This window comes from Pinus tabuliformis, chromosome 3_2 (genome assembly GCF_031772625.1).
Source record: "Pinus tabuliformis cultivar Carrire ecotype Pingquan chromosome 3_2, CPIR1, whole genome shotgun sequence".
Taxonomy (NCBI): Eukaryota; Viridiplantae; Streptophyta; class Pinopsida; order Pinales; family Pinaceae; genus Pinus; species Pinus tabuliformis.
In genome coordinates, this window is record NC_142302.1 from 303,322,411 (window position 1) to 303,342,902 (window position 20,492).

Below are 20,492 nucleotides of genomic sequence, written 5' to 3' on the forward strand. Positions count from 1 at the left end.
TCGAACCATTCTTCCTAATCAGGTCTATGTACTTGAAAGTTGACACAGGGATAACCTCCCTAATCAAGTCAAAGTACATGACACAGGAAGAATGTGATGGAGACATTAGAGTATGTCAAAACTTGTCTTTAGGATTCGAAAACATTCTCAGCACAAGAAGACACTATATCTCAAGCAAATGTTCAATTTTTGGCAAATACTTCAATGAACTAGATGAGGGATTCCGTCCTTTCAAACTTCATTGCAATTAGGATCTCACTTCTTGATTCACATACTTGTTTTGACCATTATTGTAATCTTGATTGAAGACAAAGATACTTGTTTGGTTGTTTCCTTTAACGAGACATCATCTCGGTTCTGGCAATGCATTATGGCTTTGTGATTGCAGGCTTCTAGCTTTGTTGGTTCCTTATTTCAACCTTTTTACATTAGCCCAAATTCTTCTTGTACAATGCCTTCTAGAACTCAAAACATCTTTTGAATTTTCTTCAAGGTGTGAATTTAAGGGACTGTAGCCTTGTCACTTAGGGCATAAATCCTTCTCTTGACATTAGACCAATTCTTTTCAATGAGTATGAATCATCGATCGTGTAGAACTTTAAGAGGAACAGACCAAATAACCTTGACAACTTTCATTTGAATTTGACTGAGCAAGAGATCAATCTCTCCTAATGTGTTTTAATATTGACCTTATCACACAGTGTAGACCTTTCATTTAAAGGGCTATTCCATGGCACAACAAGAGTGCATCCAATGTTCATTCAGAAGATAAAGACACCTAGGGACTCATGTTGCAGATTCTTGGTCACATTCTCAGATTTACCATAGTATCTGAACATGTCATCTCAACTCCTAAAGTAGTAGGCTGCAAGACATTAATATCTAAGCTCCTTAAGACCTCGCTAGTTGGGGCTTCTTCACTCAGTTTGAGATTGAATAAATTCGGCCTTCTGAGTTTGACTTGAGGCCTACTCGGCCCGCTGAAATTGTCACTTTGGTATTGAGGCTTTTCGATCTATGAGGCTTGATACAAAGGATTATTCAAGAGCCTAGAATTTAGGGCTTCGATCCTTCTCAATGACTCAAACCTATAAACTCAATCCTTCTTGGTTCAACAATGATAAACTTAACAAAGATTGATCATGACAGAGATATTTATCCTTCATAAGTTCAGGGGATTCATTGACTTCTGAGATTTTCAGCCTATTGGAACAGAGGCTTATCTGAGTTTGATTATGAGGAGTTCAACCTGCTAATGTAGGGCTTTACTCTCTAGCTAGGGCTTTGGCCTTGACCTATTTTCTCAGCATTTATGACTTCTTCGATCCAGGTCCAACAATTTAAATTTTAAACTGATGTAGTGGATTAGATCCTTCTTCAGGGCTGCTTTTTCATGCCCTAGCTCTAAAACCATGTTAAATTATTTCAAGTAGTTCTCTAATCTGATAATTGTATCTTATGATTATCCTTTTAGGTTGATCCTTTCTTATATTGATTATGCAACATAAAACAATTAGATGGAGAACTACAATAGTAAAACATGAAGAGACGACCACACACGAAATTTACCCTCAGAAAACCCACATGGGGAAAAACTCAACAATCCTTTCCTTCTTAAATCAAGTCAAGGAGAGAGACATCAAAGTCAAAAACTAGGACTGACCTGGTCCATCCTCCTAGTCAAGTCAAACAGTTGGCCCAAAAAACCTGTTCCACAACTTGTACTTCAATTTTTCATCATAGAGAGATAACTTTGCTGGCCTCAGCAAACTTCATTGACATCAGATTCAACTTTAAGGGCCTCAGGGTACTTCGTTGGCCTCAAATTCATTCTATCTTGCCTTAGATAAGCCTCTTTGATGACCTCAGATTTGCTACTCCATATGCCTCAGATGAGAGCCGAATTCACCACAAAAGAAGGCGAGTTGCTTGTCAAATGGTGGAGCACAAATGCCAATATTTTAGGTTTCTTCTTTGCCAAACGAGTGTCTTTCATGGTAGAGCCGACTTGATCACTTGAAGGGGCCGACTAGGCTTCAATGGAGCCAAAACATTTAAAATTCAAATTGAAATTCTCATCTTTTGAAATGAGCATGAAGAACATGCTCAAAAATAAAATAAATATATAAATGAAAATTTACATTATGAAGACCAACCATAGTTACAAAATTCAACAAAAGAAGAGCTTGGTTGAGTCAAGTGGGCATTAGAAGAACAGTTGATACCAAATTTGTGAATAGGTGATCACTTTTTAAATTACTAAGGAAGTCTAATGCAAGAGCATCTCTAGAATCCATATAATCTTGCACATGGTGAGAATTTAATTTTTTTGTCGTGGTTGAACCATCAAGGAGGACAACATGTAGGAGATGAGAGAATAGGAGGAGTATTGGTTATCTAATCTAATCAATTGATGTCATTTCTTAAAACTCTTTAGTGGTAGTGGGACAAGGAGGCCCCACAGGGTCCACAATAATAGTGGAACAGTGAGGGAGAGCGATTATGGAGATATGAATAGAGGCACTAGAAAAAGTACCCAAAGTTCAGAAATCCAACATGAGGCTAACACTTGGCAAAGTGTATGGTTCTAGCGCATTAACAACCTCAATGAACCATAGGACCATCAATACTAGAAACTTGAAGATTGTTGTTAGATATGCAACACATGAAAAAAAGTAAAAACAATGATTCATAATTATTAGTGAGGACAGTTGGTTGAGTAGTTCAGAAGAGTTAATGAATGGGCAAAAACAAGAAGGAGAGCACGAAGAAAAGGGGAATTATCATTCATTCATTAGGGAAGATAAAATGAAAAAAGAGATACAAGAGTTCTCGTGAAGAGGGGATGGAGAAGAGCTCATGCAGCAGAAGAAATAGAAGGTCTAAGCTCATGAAGAGGAATTCATCAATTCTTTTGTGAGCCCGAACCAAGACTCAAACTGGCAAGCATCTTTGAATGTATGTAATATTACTGTTTGATAATATTACTGAATGTAATATTTTGACAAGGACAAAGACCCAATATTTTGTAATCAGAGGTAGCCATTGAAGCATTAATCTTGAAGCCTAAGAACTAATAGGTTGGGTTGTGTTTCATTATTCCTTCTTTGTGTGTCCTTTGATTCCAATTATAGGTGTTGTGTCCTCTGAGAATGTTTGCAGCACCACTAGGTTTGCACCACCTGTCCCAGCCTCTTTCTCTTGTCAATTAACACAAGGATTAATGACCCAACTTTTCCCAAGACTAACCATCATGTTCATATTGGATTCCACCTCGTCCATGAAAGTTAATCATACAATATTGCAAAATGGCAAGGAGAACCTTGAAAAAGGAAGGAAAGGAGAAGATGAATGTAAAGTTATATAAGCAGATACTAAAAAGGAAAAAAGATGAGTTCATGCAAACAAGGAGAGAAGAGTTAATATATTTAAGCAAGAATAATCCAAAGTTTTTCTGGCAAGAACTGCAACCAAGGAAAAAGCAAATTGAAAATAATATTACAACCAATCAATGGTTTGAATATGCAAGACAACTCTATGAGAAAGAATCTGAGGCGGAGCCCCCCCCCCCAAGATCAACACAAATTCAAAGCTCTTCACGTTACAGGAGGTGGAGAATGGAATTAAGAAGCTGAAAACAGGAAAGGAAAAGGACTTGGTTGAACTTCAAGCAGAGTATCTAAAATGGGGAATGAACGCTCTTGCACTGCACATCATGGAAATATTCAACAACATCATTCAGCAAGGATTCCCAAGAAACTGGACAACTAGCCTAGCAATACCCCTTTTTAAAAGTGGAGACATTAATAATCCATCCAACTATAGAACAATTATGATCAATCCTTTGTTTGCAAAGCCTATTGGCAGCATGGTAGAAGACAGAATTAGTAAGTGGGCAGAAGTAAAAGAAAAGAGGGCAAGAGCACAAGCGAGTTTCAGGCCGAAATATTCTACAGTGAATCATGGTATCACGTTGAGACACATTGTTGAAAAGGTCTGGGAGGACAAAGAATAAGTATTTCGCTGCTTCAAAAAAGCATTTGACACAGTCCCTAGGGATAAGTTGTGGTGTAGAATGGAAGAACCTGAAATTCCTGTGCATTATAGAGCCGTTTTCCATAGACTTTATGAAGAAGTGAAAGTCAAAATTAGAACCTCAGCGGGTATTTCAGAAATTTTAGAAGTGACATTGGAGTCAAGCAAAGTTGCCCTCTATCCCCTACTCTTTTTGGTCTATATATTGATAAATTGGAAGAGTGGCTAAATCTGCAAGGTGGAGATGGTGTTCAGTTGGGGGAGTTTGTGATAAAGCTTCTTTTATATGCTAATGATATTGTATTGATTTCTAAATCGGCCCATGGATTGCAAATGCACTTATATTCCCTTGAGCATTTTTGTAGAGCAGTAGGGATGCAAGTTAATACTAGCAAGACCAAAATAATGATTTTCTCTAATAAAAGGAAGCAGAGCCAACATACTTTCTTCTTTGAAGACAACATTCTTGAAGAAGTAAATGAGTACAAGTACCTTGGGATTGATTTCAACAACAAACTCAATTGGGAGGACTGCAGAAAGAAGAGAATTTTAGGAGGTTGGAAAGCATTATATGCTCTTCAAAACAGATGTCGAGAGGCAGAGTGATGGGATTGGAAAATGATTAAAGTGCTTTTTGGACTCCTAGTTTGTCCAGTGATGCTATATGGGTGTGAATTGTGGGCTAGCAGCACTCCCGTCTCAAAATGGAAACAAATTGAGATCATCCAAAAATGTTTGATCATGAGCAAGTTCAAAATAAAAAATTCATTATCTTATGAGATAATGTTGAGTGAAACAAGAGCAACTCCCATCGAAGCAATTGCTACAGTGCGGCTCATAAGATATCTAAAAAGAATTGAGCAAATGACAATGGGTAGATGGCCTAATGTTATATTCAATGAAGGCATGAGAGAAAGAAAGAAAACATGGATGAAACAAAACTACACATGGATGCAAAAATGGAATATCTACCTCAATGTCTGTCCCACAAATAGCAAGGAGCTAAAGGATTTTGTTATGGAGAAATTTCGTAAAAAGGTATGGGAAAAAGAGTTGGGTAGAAAGAAGAAATATTACATTGAGGAATTCAACCCTACGTGTGATCTACAACAAAAAGAGTTCATTGGAGCTAGCATTTCGTGGAGGGCAAAGGTTCTTATTGCTCAATTAAGGACAAACTCACATCAACTTCGGTGTGAAACAAGATGGTGAAAAAGGCCGGAAGAAGCTTGGGAAAAAAGGGTGTGTACATTTTGCACGTATGGGGCTGTGGAATCGGAAAAACATTTCATTTTGGAATGTGATGCATTCAAAGACATCAAAGAAAGTTATGAGAACATGTTAGCATCAGTTTCTTGGCATTGTCTTTTTAGCGAGGGGATTGTTGGAAAGTTGGACCAGCTCATCATCAATTTGAATTGGAAAAGGATTGAATTGCAAAAAGAGAAAAATAGGGAACTAATGGTCTCATAGACTATTTTTAGTCTCGTGGACCTTAAAATATCATTTCATTTCATTTCAATATGTCGATAACAAATCTTCAATAATTTTAAGTGAGTCGAAATTGATTTGATTGACACACAATTGCTTTAAAGATCTACAATTGATCCCTTGGAGTAGAGGTTTTTAAGATTAATATTGCAAAATCCATTTGTGCCCCTATATAATATCTCCATGTTTAATCTGATTGAGACTAAACACAACAACCCCTTTCCCCTGGCCAAATTATCATTGAATTCAAACCATAAATCCAAATATACCCAAACAAATAAGACCATCCATTAACCATCAAAGCCCCTGTCAATTACATAGTCCAATTAATGTGCCTGTTACTCGTACTGAAATTTTAAATGGAGTTGGCGAAAACTCATTCTGCCCAATGGGGATAGTTTATTAAAGCTGCCCAAATGTCCAGTCGTTACGTACAGAAAGCTTGTGAATAATCCACAAAAGAATCGAAGTACAGAAAACTTGTGAAGAATCCACAAAAGAATATTAAATTCCTACTTGGAAAATGATTTTGTCCCAAAAATAAGTGAAATAAAATCTAGAGACTGCAAAGGGATATATAGTGTCTAACGCACTAAAGTTAATACTAGAAGCAACCCAATAAAAACCCTGATAGGTAACAAATATGGAAAGTCGAGGACGATTACATTACCTCTTTCTCCGGGGCGCACGCTTCTTCATTACACTCCTCGGCTTCATTAGCCGCTCTCACTCTGAATCCAATCCTGCGGGGTGATTTCCAATATCTGCTGCTGGGCAATGCGGGTCGGCTGAGATACAGTCTCCCGGGAATCGAACAGTGGGCAGTACAAGCAACAGCTTGCGCCATGCTCACAGCCAACCCAACACCACAGGAGCTTCGTGTTCTGCTTTAATCAGTAGAATAGGAGACACCAGCGATCAGAGGTACGTTGGTGTAATGGTGAACACGTTTGGCTCTGAGAACATTTTTGAAGTGATAGAATCGGAATATGTTAGTGAACTGTCAATTGCCACGTATCGCAGCGGATAGATCGTGGCGTGTTATTGGGTTCCAGTTTTGTGATGGATATGATCTCCACATACGTAATGCCCACTAACTTTTCACAATTTTATAGCGATAAATTTGCCCCCATATTTACGATTTGTCTCACAAATCAAGCTAAAGTTGTAAATAGTACCAGCACAAAAAAAACACCTGCCTGCCTAGGCAACTAGAATACCAGGGCACAATGGACCAACACAAGTATTTTGGTATTACATTATTTCGCTAAAATGGCTGTCACCTTCTTAGCTGATGATTATTATGGTTTTTAAATATAATAAAAGGAATTAAGACATATTATTTTAAATGCAAGGGATATACAAGAGATATAGATGCCAACATATATTTCAATGTTTATTAATAATTTTAATTTCAATTTCATTATTTTTATATGAAATTTACAAAAATTGTTAGAATTATAAGTTTAAGTTGTGTAGTTTGTACAATCTAACTCTTTTAAGAGTTTTCTAGACACATTAAAAACACAATTTAAACAATAAAAAGCTACATTCTCACCAAGAATTGTATTGTTGAATTTCAATAAAAAAACCATAAAACAATTAGAATGTGTCATATTTTAATTGTAAAAAAAAAATATTATAATTGACAATCAACCATAATACATCAAATCTATGCTTTATTTTAAAATGTTCGTAAAATCATTATTTTTTACAAATTAAGCAAATACAAAGTAAATAAATTATACTTTCATTAAAAATTAACAATAAATATGTTTTTTTTTAATTTTAAATGATTTTTGGAGAATTTAGAAGTGTTAAAAATCACAACATATTTTTTTTTACATTAATAATTTTTGGATATCACTCTAAGAAATGGTTATTTCTATGTGCCCATACCGTTCCCTTAATTATAACTCGGATTTGTATTTCAAACATATCATAAAACATGCTCACTCATGGAAGTTAGTGCCCTTATAACTCCTAATTACTATAGTATGTTAGTTGTCATATAACATAGGATTTGTTCTATGTATCTTTGTGATCACCAAATACTATATCTTTGTGTCTCAAGTATGTCACACACCATGCTCAAATATGGAAGTCTGTATCATTTAAAAATCTCGTTTACTATCTTATATTACGATGTAAAAACCATAGTTATCTTAAAAATAGTTTTAAAAAACGCTATAAATATAGACAATTTTTTACATAGTAATAGTATTATTTTTATCCTAGTTACAATAAGTTTTGTTATCAATTACTTTTTGCATAAAAGACAAGTATTACACTTGCATATTACACTTGTCTTTTAAAGAAATTAATAATCTATATGAATAATCTATTTCAAATTCACATTTCAATAAAATAAAGTTAAACTATTATTCAAAATATTAATAAAATAAATTTATATTTATATTAATAATAATAATATTCTTTGAAAAATGCAAAAGAAATATAATAACAATTAGTATTAATATATTAATTATTTATGAAATAATTTTACATTTTTTGTCATTCAAACAACTTTCGTTAGATCTTCAAGAAAGCATTGCTTACAAAGTCAGTCTCAATAGTCCCCTTTCTCTCATTCCAACCAGACTTGTTGAGATTGGTGACAGGAGGATACCATAGAAAACACTTGATAATCATTATTTTCGGGAGGCATTGTAGGCTTAGCATACTAGGAAGAAACAAAAAGAGGACCAGAACTGATAGCAGCATATTAGAGAGGGGGATTGGGGAGTAGTACAGGGGGAGTTGCAAAATAAACAACACGATCATGCATATGGACATCTATATGTTCCACCAGCGCTTCCAAGCTGCATAGGTGGATAGTTGTCCGATGGTGGTTGTGACGAAGGTTATTTAATTGTTCTAGAATTTCACTTTGATTGTATTGGATGTCGGTGAGGTAGGCCACAATTTCATTGTGATCTTCATACTTGTGGTCCCTAAGAATGTCCACGTTGATTTGAATATTCCGAAGCTGCTTAGCAATGGACTCCATGGTAGCAGGGGCCACTATGTGACCTGGAGAGTGAGCTGGAGAGATAGTTGCAACATCCTTTGTTTCCCGACTAGCCAAGTTGTCAGAGGACAAATTGTGGCTTGGCTCGAGACACCCTGCATGGAAGTGTTGCCCCCCACCCCCCAGCGAGGTCGGCCCTTTTGGCAGGGCATAACGAGTTTGGTAAGAGGGAACTGCCAACTGAAAGGGAGGGTCGAGAAAAAGTCTTCACAAAATCTACAATAACAAATACAATAGCCAAGAACAGGAACCTTATGCCCCATGTGGCTGCATATCAGCATCCAGAAACCACAAACTTTAAAATAGGAAGAGCAAGCGTCCACCCAGATCGAGGAGTTGTGCAAGGCAGACACCTCCCACCACCCAATTGACCCACTGAAACCACAACACGGCCCCAAGTGCACGATAAGATAAAATCAGTGACACCTATCCCGAATGGGCACCCAAACCACCAATAGAACTGACCAGAGACCAGGGTAGGGCCCCCCCACAAATAATAACCAGAGATAATTCCCAACAGTGAACCGACAATAAAGCGATACCAAAAAAACAAAGATAGAGCCCCCACCTATTATGACAAGCAGAAGAAGTTGTAGACATTGATACCTTACCCCCCACAGTAGAAGGGAGTTCCTGGACCTTTTGTTTCCTTTCTGAGGGCTTGTGGTAGGTTGTCCCAAGAATGGCGCGGAGACAATATGACGCCCCGACTGCTTGAGTACCCGAATACGAAGGACAAGCCATAAGTCTAACCCCAACCCAAACTAAACTAGCACAGGCTTCCACTTTGCTACTCAACAAAGGTCGTGACCCCAGTTAGTCGCCATGGAACCTGTCTCGTGCACCTCTGTTCTCCTCCCGACCCAAATTCACTGCCCAAAAGTCCAGACTGGAGCACAACACTCGCCTACTCATGTATTTAAATGCGGAATGTGTGAGCAAGCTCATCACTCGCGTGTATTGAATGCAAGGTCGACACATTATTAAGTTTTTAATGACTGTGTGGAGGCGGGACGAGCCCCAATGGCCTCACATGTGACAGGTGTATATGTGGTGGATCACCCCCATCGGGGGAATTGTTTATGAAATATATTATAAAATAATATTAAAATATATATATATTTTTCACTTTAATTTAGTGATTTGATCTCTAATTATATTTTTGAAATATAATTTATAAATTATTTTATTTAAAAATAAACATATTTTTTTAACTTAATTAAGAATAATTTTAGCAATATTATTATTACAATCCATAAAATACTTATATCTATATAAACAAGATTGATATTTGCAAAGTAGCATAGTTCGTACCTCTACCACTAATTAATTGATTAAGGAAGTGCAGGGTCCACATTTTATCATTATTTGAGAATGCTTTGTTTTAGCAATATGTCGCTATCCCTGCCTCCACATACGCTTCATCCAGACTTCCACACTCCACACAATGAAATCCACCTTTGCACAGCTTGCTTCACACCTCCACACTCCGCAAAATGAAATCCACCTCCGCACTCTGCACTCCGCAAAATGAAATCCACCTCCACACTTTACACTCTGCACAATGAAAGCCACCTCCGCACTCTTCACAATGAAAGCTTTCTTCGCACCTCTGAGGAAACATGATAACACAACTAAGAAAAAGTAGAATCATGTTAAACTGGGACATTTTATGGAAGGCATCGATGGTGTTATCACTCAAAGATTTCCCAAGGTTAAGGAAAGAAACCACTGAGGTAACCACAAACCTACTTTGGAGATTAGGATCCAGCCTTCCTAATCTCAGAGAGGGCTCTCTCTTTATGATTTAACTTTGTTTTAGTTATGTGTTTTTAGGCTAGTTATGATTGTGCTTTGGTTTTGATTTGAATTTGGGTGGTGGAATCACTTACTTAGATGAAAAGAGGGTTGCTTTTACCATTGGGCTATGGAGTCAAATGTGAGACAAACAAGACTGGATTAAGTTCTAAAAACAGTGTCTAGAGGAAAATATAGATGAGTTACTACAAATCTCAAAAGCTTGAAGGTGAAATGGTTTCCAATCGGATCCAGGGAGAAATTAAGGGTTCCCTAGGCCGAATTATGAAGAGAAGTGAAAAAGGTCAACTGGGATGGGAGAGAAATTAAGGGTTCTCAAATCCGGGTATCAGAAGAAAACATATAAATGACTAACTGTGAAAAATAGAGTGTACTTAAACAAATTCTGAGTTAAATTTCTAGTTAATTCATTCAAATTTAGATAACAATTAAGTTTATGAAACACATAAGAAGGTAACAAAATCAGACAAAGAAGATACTTCACTGCAATAGCTCATCTCACGAATCCTCTAGTGCAATCTTTTTATTACTTGCTCCAGTCTATTGACTTGAACATTGGTACAATCACCCTTAGGTTTAAGATCAAAATAACTCTACCAATGTATAGTAATCCACACCACCTTCAATACTTCGAATTATGAAGTATTTATACAAAAATTAATAAAAAATATGTTGTCAAGTGACTAGGATTTATTCTAGGAGTAAAATATCTGGATGCTAAAAGGTAGTGACACCTTTCAACTGACTGAAAATTGTCCCTGTTATTTAGGTTATGCTGGATTTTAATCTTTGATATTTTGCCCTTTAAACTGTTTGGTTGTTTGGTCTTCACGCTGGATGTCATATTTACTTATGACCTTTCATCTAATACACTTTCATCTGTTTGTCTTTCAACTGTATTTCTTTATCTATCTCCTTTTTTTAGTCTTTTAACTGAATACTCTGTCACCTGATTTTACTTTTGCCTTTCACTGTAAATCTTACTCACTCTTTCATGTTTCTGTGTTTTTAGTAAAAATGATTTTTACTATGTAGAATACAAAATGTTTCTTGGAGAGTAGTTTGTAAGAATGTTTTGTTGTGCTGGTGAAAATGATTTTATGTCTGTTTTAACCATTACTATGTAAATTGTTTCTTTCTGCTCTGTGATAATTGTCTTTTCCTTCTGGATAAATACTTTTGAATACATTTTCCTTGCGAATCTTGGAGTAAACAGGTTTTGGAACTAGTATCAAAACTGTTTATCCAAGCTCATGTTCTGCTAATCACCTGCAAAATAAAACAATTCATTAATAAAATCCAGGTCTAAGAGGAGGTGACCGAAGGTTGTATTTGAATTGGGAGGAACGGTGGATGGAGTCTGAAGCATTTTCGGGAGGTGATCCATGTTGAAAATCAGTTGCAGAGGCTCAGGGTGGTGCAGATGGCTAAGGAAGCTTTTTAGTGAAAAACAAGTGAAAAGAGCAAAAATGAGCGTCTTTGGCGTTTTAACGGGTAACGGCTAGAATTGGCGTGGAAATTCATAATATGAACAATGAGTGGTTTCGGCTTTAGCGGGGAGGCAGTATTAGGGCTCATCGCACCGCTTTTGGCCATCGGGCAATATTTTCTTAAGAGCACGCGAGTTAGCGTGGAGCTGCCACGTAACCAAAAGGGGCCCGAGCAAAACCACAAATCTCGCATGCTCTCGGGCTGGTAAAGGTCGGACATCGGGAGCACGCGATATGGATGCGTGCCGTCAGATCTGGGGGTGAAAGATCTAACGGCTATCGCACGGTGAAGCTGCACGGAGGGCAATCAGGCGAAGATTAGCGGGGCCCGGGGGATAATTACACTTAACTTGTAATTATTTAATGAATAAGTGGTGCGGGTTAAAAGTATAATGTGCGGGTTTAATATAGTGGGACCGGGGTTAAATGCGGCGGGGTTTGTTAACTGCACCGAGGGTAATGGGTTTATATCGGGAAAAAAGTGAATTTGCGTAGTTAATTTAAATAAAGCGGGAGGGAGACAAAACTTAGGAAATATGGGGTTTTATGGTTTAAAAGGGTTTTGGGGGTTTTGTCGGGAAATATATGAATGGTGGAGTTAAAGTTAAATAATGCGGGGGGGGGGGGGGGGGGATTTAAACTTAGGACAAGGGAGGTTTTGTGGGTTTTTAGTGTGAAATAGGGAAATTAATAAGGGGAAAATGATTTTTTTCAAAGGGGAATGGGTTTCACGCTAGGGAAAAGAGGTTTTTGGGTAGGGGAATGAGTTTGGAGTGTAATTTGCTAGGGAAATGTGTGAAACCAAGGGGTAAAGGCCAAAATGAAGGGAAAAGGGGTATTTTAACAAGCAATGATGGGATAATGGGGAAATTAGTAAGTATGTAGTGGGGGGTGAAATGAAATGAGGGGGAGTTAATTAAATGAGCTTGTGAACGTCCTTTCACTTTCATAATTGCTCCTGCACACTGAAGCATAAGATCAAGCATGATAAATGTGCTTATGCTCCAATCAACTTTGTACTACTGCAACCTTTCTTCTACTTACCTTTTACTTACCCTAACATTTTTTCTTCACTTTATTGGGTGCATTTAAGCTTTTTTTCCACAGGAAAAAAGCGGTAACCTTTTATTTAAAAAATGAAAAGTTACACAAAGCATATGCATTGAAGCATTTCCAGAAGTTGCCCCTTGGGCTCGTGTGCTTTCGCACACAATGCAACGTAGCGAGGCTACCGTGCATTTAGAAAGAATGAGAGAAAAGAAAAAATAAAGGAGGAAAGGACAGAAAAAACTGGTTCCCGGGAGTGAGTAGAGGACTCACACCTCATGTTTTTCTCCCCTTCTTCTTTTCGACCTTGCGCCACTCTCCTTGGGTGGGCTCGATCGAAGCTAGGACTAACTGTGTTTCTGCTTTCTGTGGAGCTGTATCCTTGTCTGAGTTTGAAGTGTCTGAGGGGTGATGCCGTTTGATCCCTCCCATAATCAGATCCTCGTTTGTCTTCTCTGCCTGATTTGAATGGGGTTGTGAAACCTTGTTGGTTGATATGTTTTCCTTTTGAGTCTCCTTTCCTTGGGTAGGATCAGTATTCTCTGTGGGGGTAACTTCCTCCTCTGCTTCTGATTCATCGTCCTCTGAGTCAGGAGGGGGGAATTTCCACCCTTTCCTCTGCTTCGCTTTCTGCTTCTTTTTACTGTTTGCTTTCTTGGCTTCTGGGCATGTACTTTGCAAGTGTCTTGTCAGCCTACAGTTCCTGCATCTGAAAGCAGTGTTTTCGTAGTCTAGTCCTTGCAACTAGTTTTGTTGCTTATATACCAGCCTTATGCTTTCCGGCAGTCCTTTACTTAGGTCTACTTCCACACAAATGCGTGCAAAGGTGTAGATCCTCTCATCAGTCCTTTCCAGATCTGTTTTGATGTATTTCCCTATGCTGTTCCCAATTCCTTCCAAAACTCGTTCACTCCAAAAGTGAAGAGGAAGGTTATATAGGCGGACCCAGACCGGCATTTTGGAGACAGTCATTTTGTTTGGATCAAAATCTGGAAACCATGGGGTCATAAAAAGACCCGATGTTCCCCAAAACCAAGGCCCTGTACTGATGATTGTATCTCTGACTTCCGTGGATGCGAATTTAACAATGAAAAACCCCTTGGAGCATAGATGTATATCACATTCCATGGTCCAATTGGTGAAGATCCAGTGAAATAGATCCATTGGCTTTGGCCAAAAACTGTTAAATCGGCAGATTAGTGCCTGTGTTTCATATGATTTGACAAAATCTTCAAGTCCTGTAGAATCAAAGTTTAGGGCTGGGGTTTGCCCTAGCTGATCTACTATGTATGGCCTAGGTGTATATCCACCCTGATCTGGAGGGGACCCTGGATCTCTGTTACCCTGTAAGATGTTTTTGTAAGAGGATCCTCCCTTGGGTTGATGCTGAGTTGCTGTCTTTTTCCCCTTGTCTCCTCCTGAGGAGCTTGGATGTCCCTGGGGTAGAGCACCTCCTCTCAGCCTAAGGTTTAAAGCAATGGTTGTTTCAAGGCTAATATCATAGTTTTTCAAGGTTCTGCTGTCCTAAAGGGACCACCTACCACTGAGCAAATGTTGGATCTGAACAAGGTATCCCATCAATGCCCATATTTGTTGTTTCAACTGCATAATGGTGTTTTTTGCATGTACCCACACTAGATTGGTTTTCCCCACAGGGGGTTTTATAAAAATTTGAAAACAAGTTGATGTTACCTATTGCCTAGGTTCTGTCTGTGATCCTGATCCGCCTAACCCGGTATCGCGCATATATCCCTTCTGCTGTCGATCTGCCTTATAGATCAGGTCCGTGTTCTCTAGCTCTGCCGTGCCAAGCTCTGTTCGCCCTTCCGGTCGATGATGCATGCCCCTCGTTAACTCGGTGGGAGGCAGGGTCGCGGCATTCTGTTCTACCCTTGCTCGTACAGCGATTTCCGGCCAGGGCCCTTCTTCCTCGTCCTTAAGCGTGGCACGAAGATCAAACCCGAGAAATAAATTGCTATTATCTTGTTGATTTGGTCGTTGCTAGGGAGTGTTGTTCATATCATATGCTGTTACAGTGAATCCACGGACAACCCAGTGGTAAAAACCCCGATACATGTAAGAAGATCGCGTTCGTGGCTTGAACGTGGGTCGATCTGTCGCCGGGGATCGATCAACCATGGGAGGTTTGTGATCTGGTTCATTACGGGGGCAAATTCTTGACAGAGTTACCGATTTGGCTATTCCAGCAATCGAGATACTGCAGGGCCTTCCTGCGTTCTCAGTTCCTTTGTTGACGGTTGCGGCGCAAGGGAGATCAGAAACCCTAGCCATCTCTCCCAATCTTGGTGCATTTAAGCTAGCAGGCCCTTTCTTTCCTTTTTCTTTTGAAAAGTAAACTATCTAATTCTAACTTTATATCTTCCAATGGCTCAGATTAAGCTTATGAGCACATTTTATTTCTCTACCTAACTACTGATCTACCAAGATTAAACAATTTGGCTAGATCTTTATTCTCTATTTATAAACATGAAATTTAAAGCATGAATTAGTCAAGATTAAGCTATTTGACTATCATGGGTTGTGGAATTTATGACAAACTGCACACAACCATTATTTTTCACATTAAAGTGAAAAGTAGTGGTACTTGGACTTGCACACTTTCATGATCTGTTTTTGTTTGGGGTTCATATTTTTTTTTTTTTTTTACTTTTTTTTTTTATCTTTTCTTATTCTTTTTGTCCTTTGCTTATTCTTTTAGGACATACCCTCTTTACATTTTTTAAATTTTTAATATGGAAAACATTTGCAGAAAAGCAAAGGTATGTACAATTTTACAAGACTTAACATAGTCAATTCAAAATTATGATCCCTATTATTATAGGAACCTAACAGATGGGTGGTGGCAAACTTGCACATTAGGCTTTTAGAACTATTGTAGTCATGCAATGAATTTATTATCTATGGACTTTAGCATTCCGAAATCCTTAGGAAATATCATGTCATTGTCATTTCTTTGTCTACAAAAAAATGAATTAAATAGAGTTCTACCATCTTCTATAGGGCGTCTGGTCAATCTGTAGGGCATTTCACTAAGAAAAAACAAATTTGAGGGTCCATTTCTACCTTCGTGGTTTAAATTCCCACAACTAACCAAGCTCTACCTGGACAATAACAAGTTATCAGGTCTTATTCTAGGGTCTATAGGAAAGCTTCCTTACCTTAATTCTCTCGATTTCTCTCACAACAATTTCTCGGGGACCATTTTGAAGGAGATATCATAGATTCCTAATCTGGAAAAAATGGATATTTCATTCAATTATTTAAAGCTTGTGAGTGTGCCCACAGTGCTAGTGAAGTTCAGTAGATTAGTTGAAATCTCTCTCGCCCATTGCAACATTGAGGGAAGCATTCCCGGTGGGTTATCAACAGCGCTAAGGAATATTTCTCAGCTTGACCTATCGAGCAACAAACTCACAGGCACCATACTACCATGGTTGGGAACCAAGACGAACTTGTATTCGCTCAACTTGTCAAACAACACATTGACTTCCACAATTATAGACATACGCAACGTGAAATATCTCAACGTTCGGAGTGCGAAGCCACCTATGCGCTCCACACAACGATCTTTAAAATTCTTTCGGGATAATCAAACAAGATGGAGAATCAGGATCAATGGTATTGTTATCCCAAACGAGTAGATAATACAATGAACGGCTAATCATAGAATTCACATTTGAATTGCACATAAGCGTACTTCTAACAACAACAATACATAGACTACAAGAATCATGTATTTAAAAGAGAATATTAAAGAAAATATAGATCACAGTTGATGATTTGTCTATAAGCTTAATTCATAGCATCTCATGTGCACCGTCATCAACAAGATATTTAGGATACTTAGTATGTATGACATTGTTTCTTCTTGCTAAAATACTTAAACATCGGGTCATAGATCTCGCTCTTTCCACATCTTCACTTTTGATTTCCTAGATAGATGGTGTACTCTAGACACTAAGCCTTAACACCTGACTTTGAATTATTTACACTGTAGAGAAAAACTTTGAAATATTGTGAGTCGATGAATTTTGTTACAGTGGTTTCTCCAAATGCTTTTAAGACAAAAACACACAGACTGCATGCCAACGCTTTTTGAATTTTATTTTCGATTCTCTTCCTAGTGTAAGACCATTGTGAGGAGGTGGCTTTCATTGTGCGGAGTGTGAAGCCACCTCTGCACTCCGCATAACGATAGCCACCTCCACACCCCAAATTCTAAAATTAAATTCAAAACTAAATTCTCTTCCACTAGTTTGAAGACAAAATCAATATTTGATGTATAGTAATAAGAGATAGAAATAGTTTCTACTTAGAGTGTCTAGCAAACTATCTTTAATTGTCAATATTTGGGATATAGATCAATTTTTTTTATAGTAATAAAGGCTATGTATTTATGATATAAATGTTTAGAGTTTATTATTGATGCAATCCATTTCCAATTTGAAAACGTGTGAAAGATTTTCATTGATCTTTAACAAAACCATTGTGCCCATCCTAAAAGTGAAGAAAAATGTTTATGTTTATTGATACTCTTTATCTAAACATTTATGCTCTCGCTTCTACATATAAAACCATTTATGTGACAAATACAAAGTTTTCATTAAGATGCATACTTGCAAATTGACTTTTTAACAACGTGATTTCACCAATAATATATATATATATATATATATATATATATATATATATATATATATATATATATATATATATATATATATATATATATATATACATAACTCCTCTTGTCGCTTATCATAAATTTGTGGTTGATGAATCTGAACGAGGTATAAGTGGGCAAACTAATACCGTGGGTAGAGGAAATGTATGTGATACCTAGCAGGAATAAAATATGATATGCAGAGGGCAGCCGATGTAAATTTACATTATGCCCGAACCTTAGGCTCCTTTGCATTATATTGAATTTCAATTATTTTTAAGATGTGAGAGGAGCCTAATAGTGTTGATGGCCAACAACAACCCATGGATTATGGATATCCACCTTGTTTCTACTCCAACGAATGTTTGGATTTTTGTGCTAGGCAACTCAACGTGACCTTGTGGATGTGTGATACAACACACATGTCACACTCCATTGGAATGTTTTATCTCACAGTTCAAACTAAAAAGGCACCAGTTGGTTACAAGTGCAGAGAGCCTGCGAATAATGTTACAAGTGAATATATATAAACGATGGTTGTCATAGGAATATTGTCAATAGGATTTTGTTTGTGGAGAAAAATTGTGAATTGGTGTAATATTCTTTGATTTGTCCCTTTCTATCACATAATCACGAATATAACACCAGTTTTTGGCCACATTACTGAGTAAAGAGAGGGGAATAAATACATTAAACCATTAGAGAATACATATACAGACCAATGGACTCTGTCTCATGGAGAGGTTGCATGATAAGTGTGAATTTAGCATGTGAATCTTGGCGCAATATATCCAAAATGATGCAACCCACAGGTGGGATGTTGTTGATTGGTTGGAGGTGATTCTTGGAGCAGAGAAAAAAGTACCAAGCCAAACCGCATAACGTGGTTCCACACCTCATTGTGTAGAAGAAGCTTTCATTGTGAGGAGTGTGGAGGAAGCACAATGAAAGCTTTGTCTGCACCTCTGCACTTTTCACAATGAAAGCTTCCTCTGCATATTTTTTCAGCCCACCCACAACACACCCCCCCCCCACCCTTCTCTCTCCCACCCACCCACTCCCTTATGTAAGGGACTTGGCACCATGACAATTCTAGTATCATTGGGTAGAGCAGTAGCAGTGTCAAGCATAACAAAGTTAGTGTCAGTGTCAATGTTATAGCACACAACAACAAAATGGTCATTTAGAAAAATAATCTTTCTTCATTTTAAAATGATTTGTTAAACAATGGAAAATAGGAAAATAAAAAGGCACTCCACTATGGTTATTATGTCCTATCAAAGTGCTCTAGGCCAACTAGAAAATGAGAAATACATTTTTCAAAAATTATAAAAATGTTTTAATAATTTAAGAGAAATTGTAAATAAAAAGAAAACTCTGAAAACTTTGGTTATGTACATGAAAATGGCAAAAAACTCGGAGAGTGAAGGGGCTTTGACCACGAGGTGAGTGTTATAGTCCCTAGTGAGGCAGGGACCAATAATCACATCTAATAAACCCTAATCAAGATCATATTTGTAGACTTAAATTATTAGTAAACTTAAATTATTACTTAACATATTGCACTAGTCTCAAATTTTATTAACATACAAAAAATATTGCCATATAAGAATTTTGAATTAAATCTTGAATAATATATACACTAAAAGTTAATTAATAAATTATTATGGGAAAAAAATTATATTATATATAATCAATCATAAATTATCAAGTAAAACTAGAAATATTTACGCTGAAAGCATGGTCTATATTGGAATTGGAATTGAGGAATTTATATTTTCAATAAAATGAATGGTTTAAATTGCAAGCCAAGGGAATATTCTTCGTCTAATACATGATCCAATGGACAAAATGAAAAGTTTGCCAATTGTTTTTCAGGTTTTGTAGTTCTCTCCTCTCCTTAATTTATTAAAAAATCATTTGTGAAACGTGGCTATCCTTGGCATGTTTGTTCCTTTGGCATATTGGCATATCCTTGGCATATTTTCTCCTTTGTCATATTGGGGCATCGACTCATGTCTCTTCCATTTCTCAATGCTTCAGCCATCCATTGTGGCATTTTGAATTTCATGCATTCCTTGTCCTTAAGTCCCAGCTTTGCTCGTTGATCGCTTTAGTAATTTAGGATTGAGAATTCACCGCATGTTCGATTATGAGTCTTTATGACGCACCTGTTTCGAAGTTGAATCAAGGAATGAAGAATAAGGGAGTTTCAATAATGCGCTATGTTGGCATTTGAGTCTAGGAATTCTTCTTCTTGTGGAGAACAATTGTGAATTGGTGTAATATTCTTTGATTTTTCCCTTTCTATCACATAATTCACGAATATAACACCATTTTTTGGCCACATTACTGAGCAAAGAGAGAGGAATAAATACATTAAACAATTAGAGAATACATATACAAACCAATGGACTCTGCCTCATGGAGAGGTTGCATGATAAGTGTGAATTTAACATGTGAAGTTTGGTGCAATATATCCAAAATGGCGCAACCCACAGGTGGGATGTTGTTGATTGGTTGGAAGTGATTCTTGGAGTAGAGAAAAAAGTAACAAGCCAAACCTGATAACGTGGTCCCACACCTCATTGTGTAGAAGAGGCTTTCATTGTGCAGAGTGTGGAGAAATCACAATGAAATCCTCATTTGCATCGCTGCACTTCGCACAATGAAAACTTCCTTTGCATATGTGTTCAACCCACCCATAACCCCCGGCACCCCCACCCACCCCCTCCCTTATGTAAGGGACATGGCACCATGACAGTTCCAGTATCATTGGGCAGAGTGGTAGCAGTCAGACATAACAAATTCAGTGTCACTGTCAATGTTAGAGCACTCAACAACAGAATGGCCACTTAGAAAAATAACATTTTTTCATTTTAAAATGATTTGTCAA

The 20,492-nt window shown here is 37.4% G+C and overlaps 1 protein-coding gene across 1 annotated transcript in view; it reads right to left on the reverse strand.

Annotated features, from left to right (window-relative positions):
- LOC149180765 (proline-rich family protein) overlaps positions 1–6,494 on the reverse strand; it is a 77,022-nt gene extending 70,528 nt beyond the window's left edge. The window contains exon 1 of the mRNA XM_089416285.1: positions 6,197–6,494. Coding sequence (XP_089272411.1) covers positions 6,197–6,373 — 177 coding nt within the window. The 5' untranslated portion in view covers positions 6,374–6,494. The remainder of the gene's footprint in view (positions 1–6,196) is intronic.
- Positions 6,495–20,492: the final 13,998 nt, after the last annotated feature.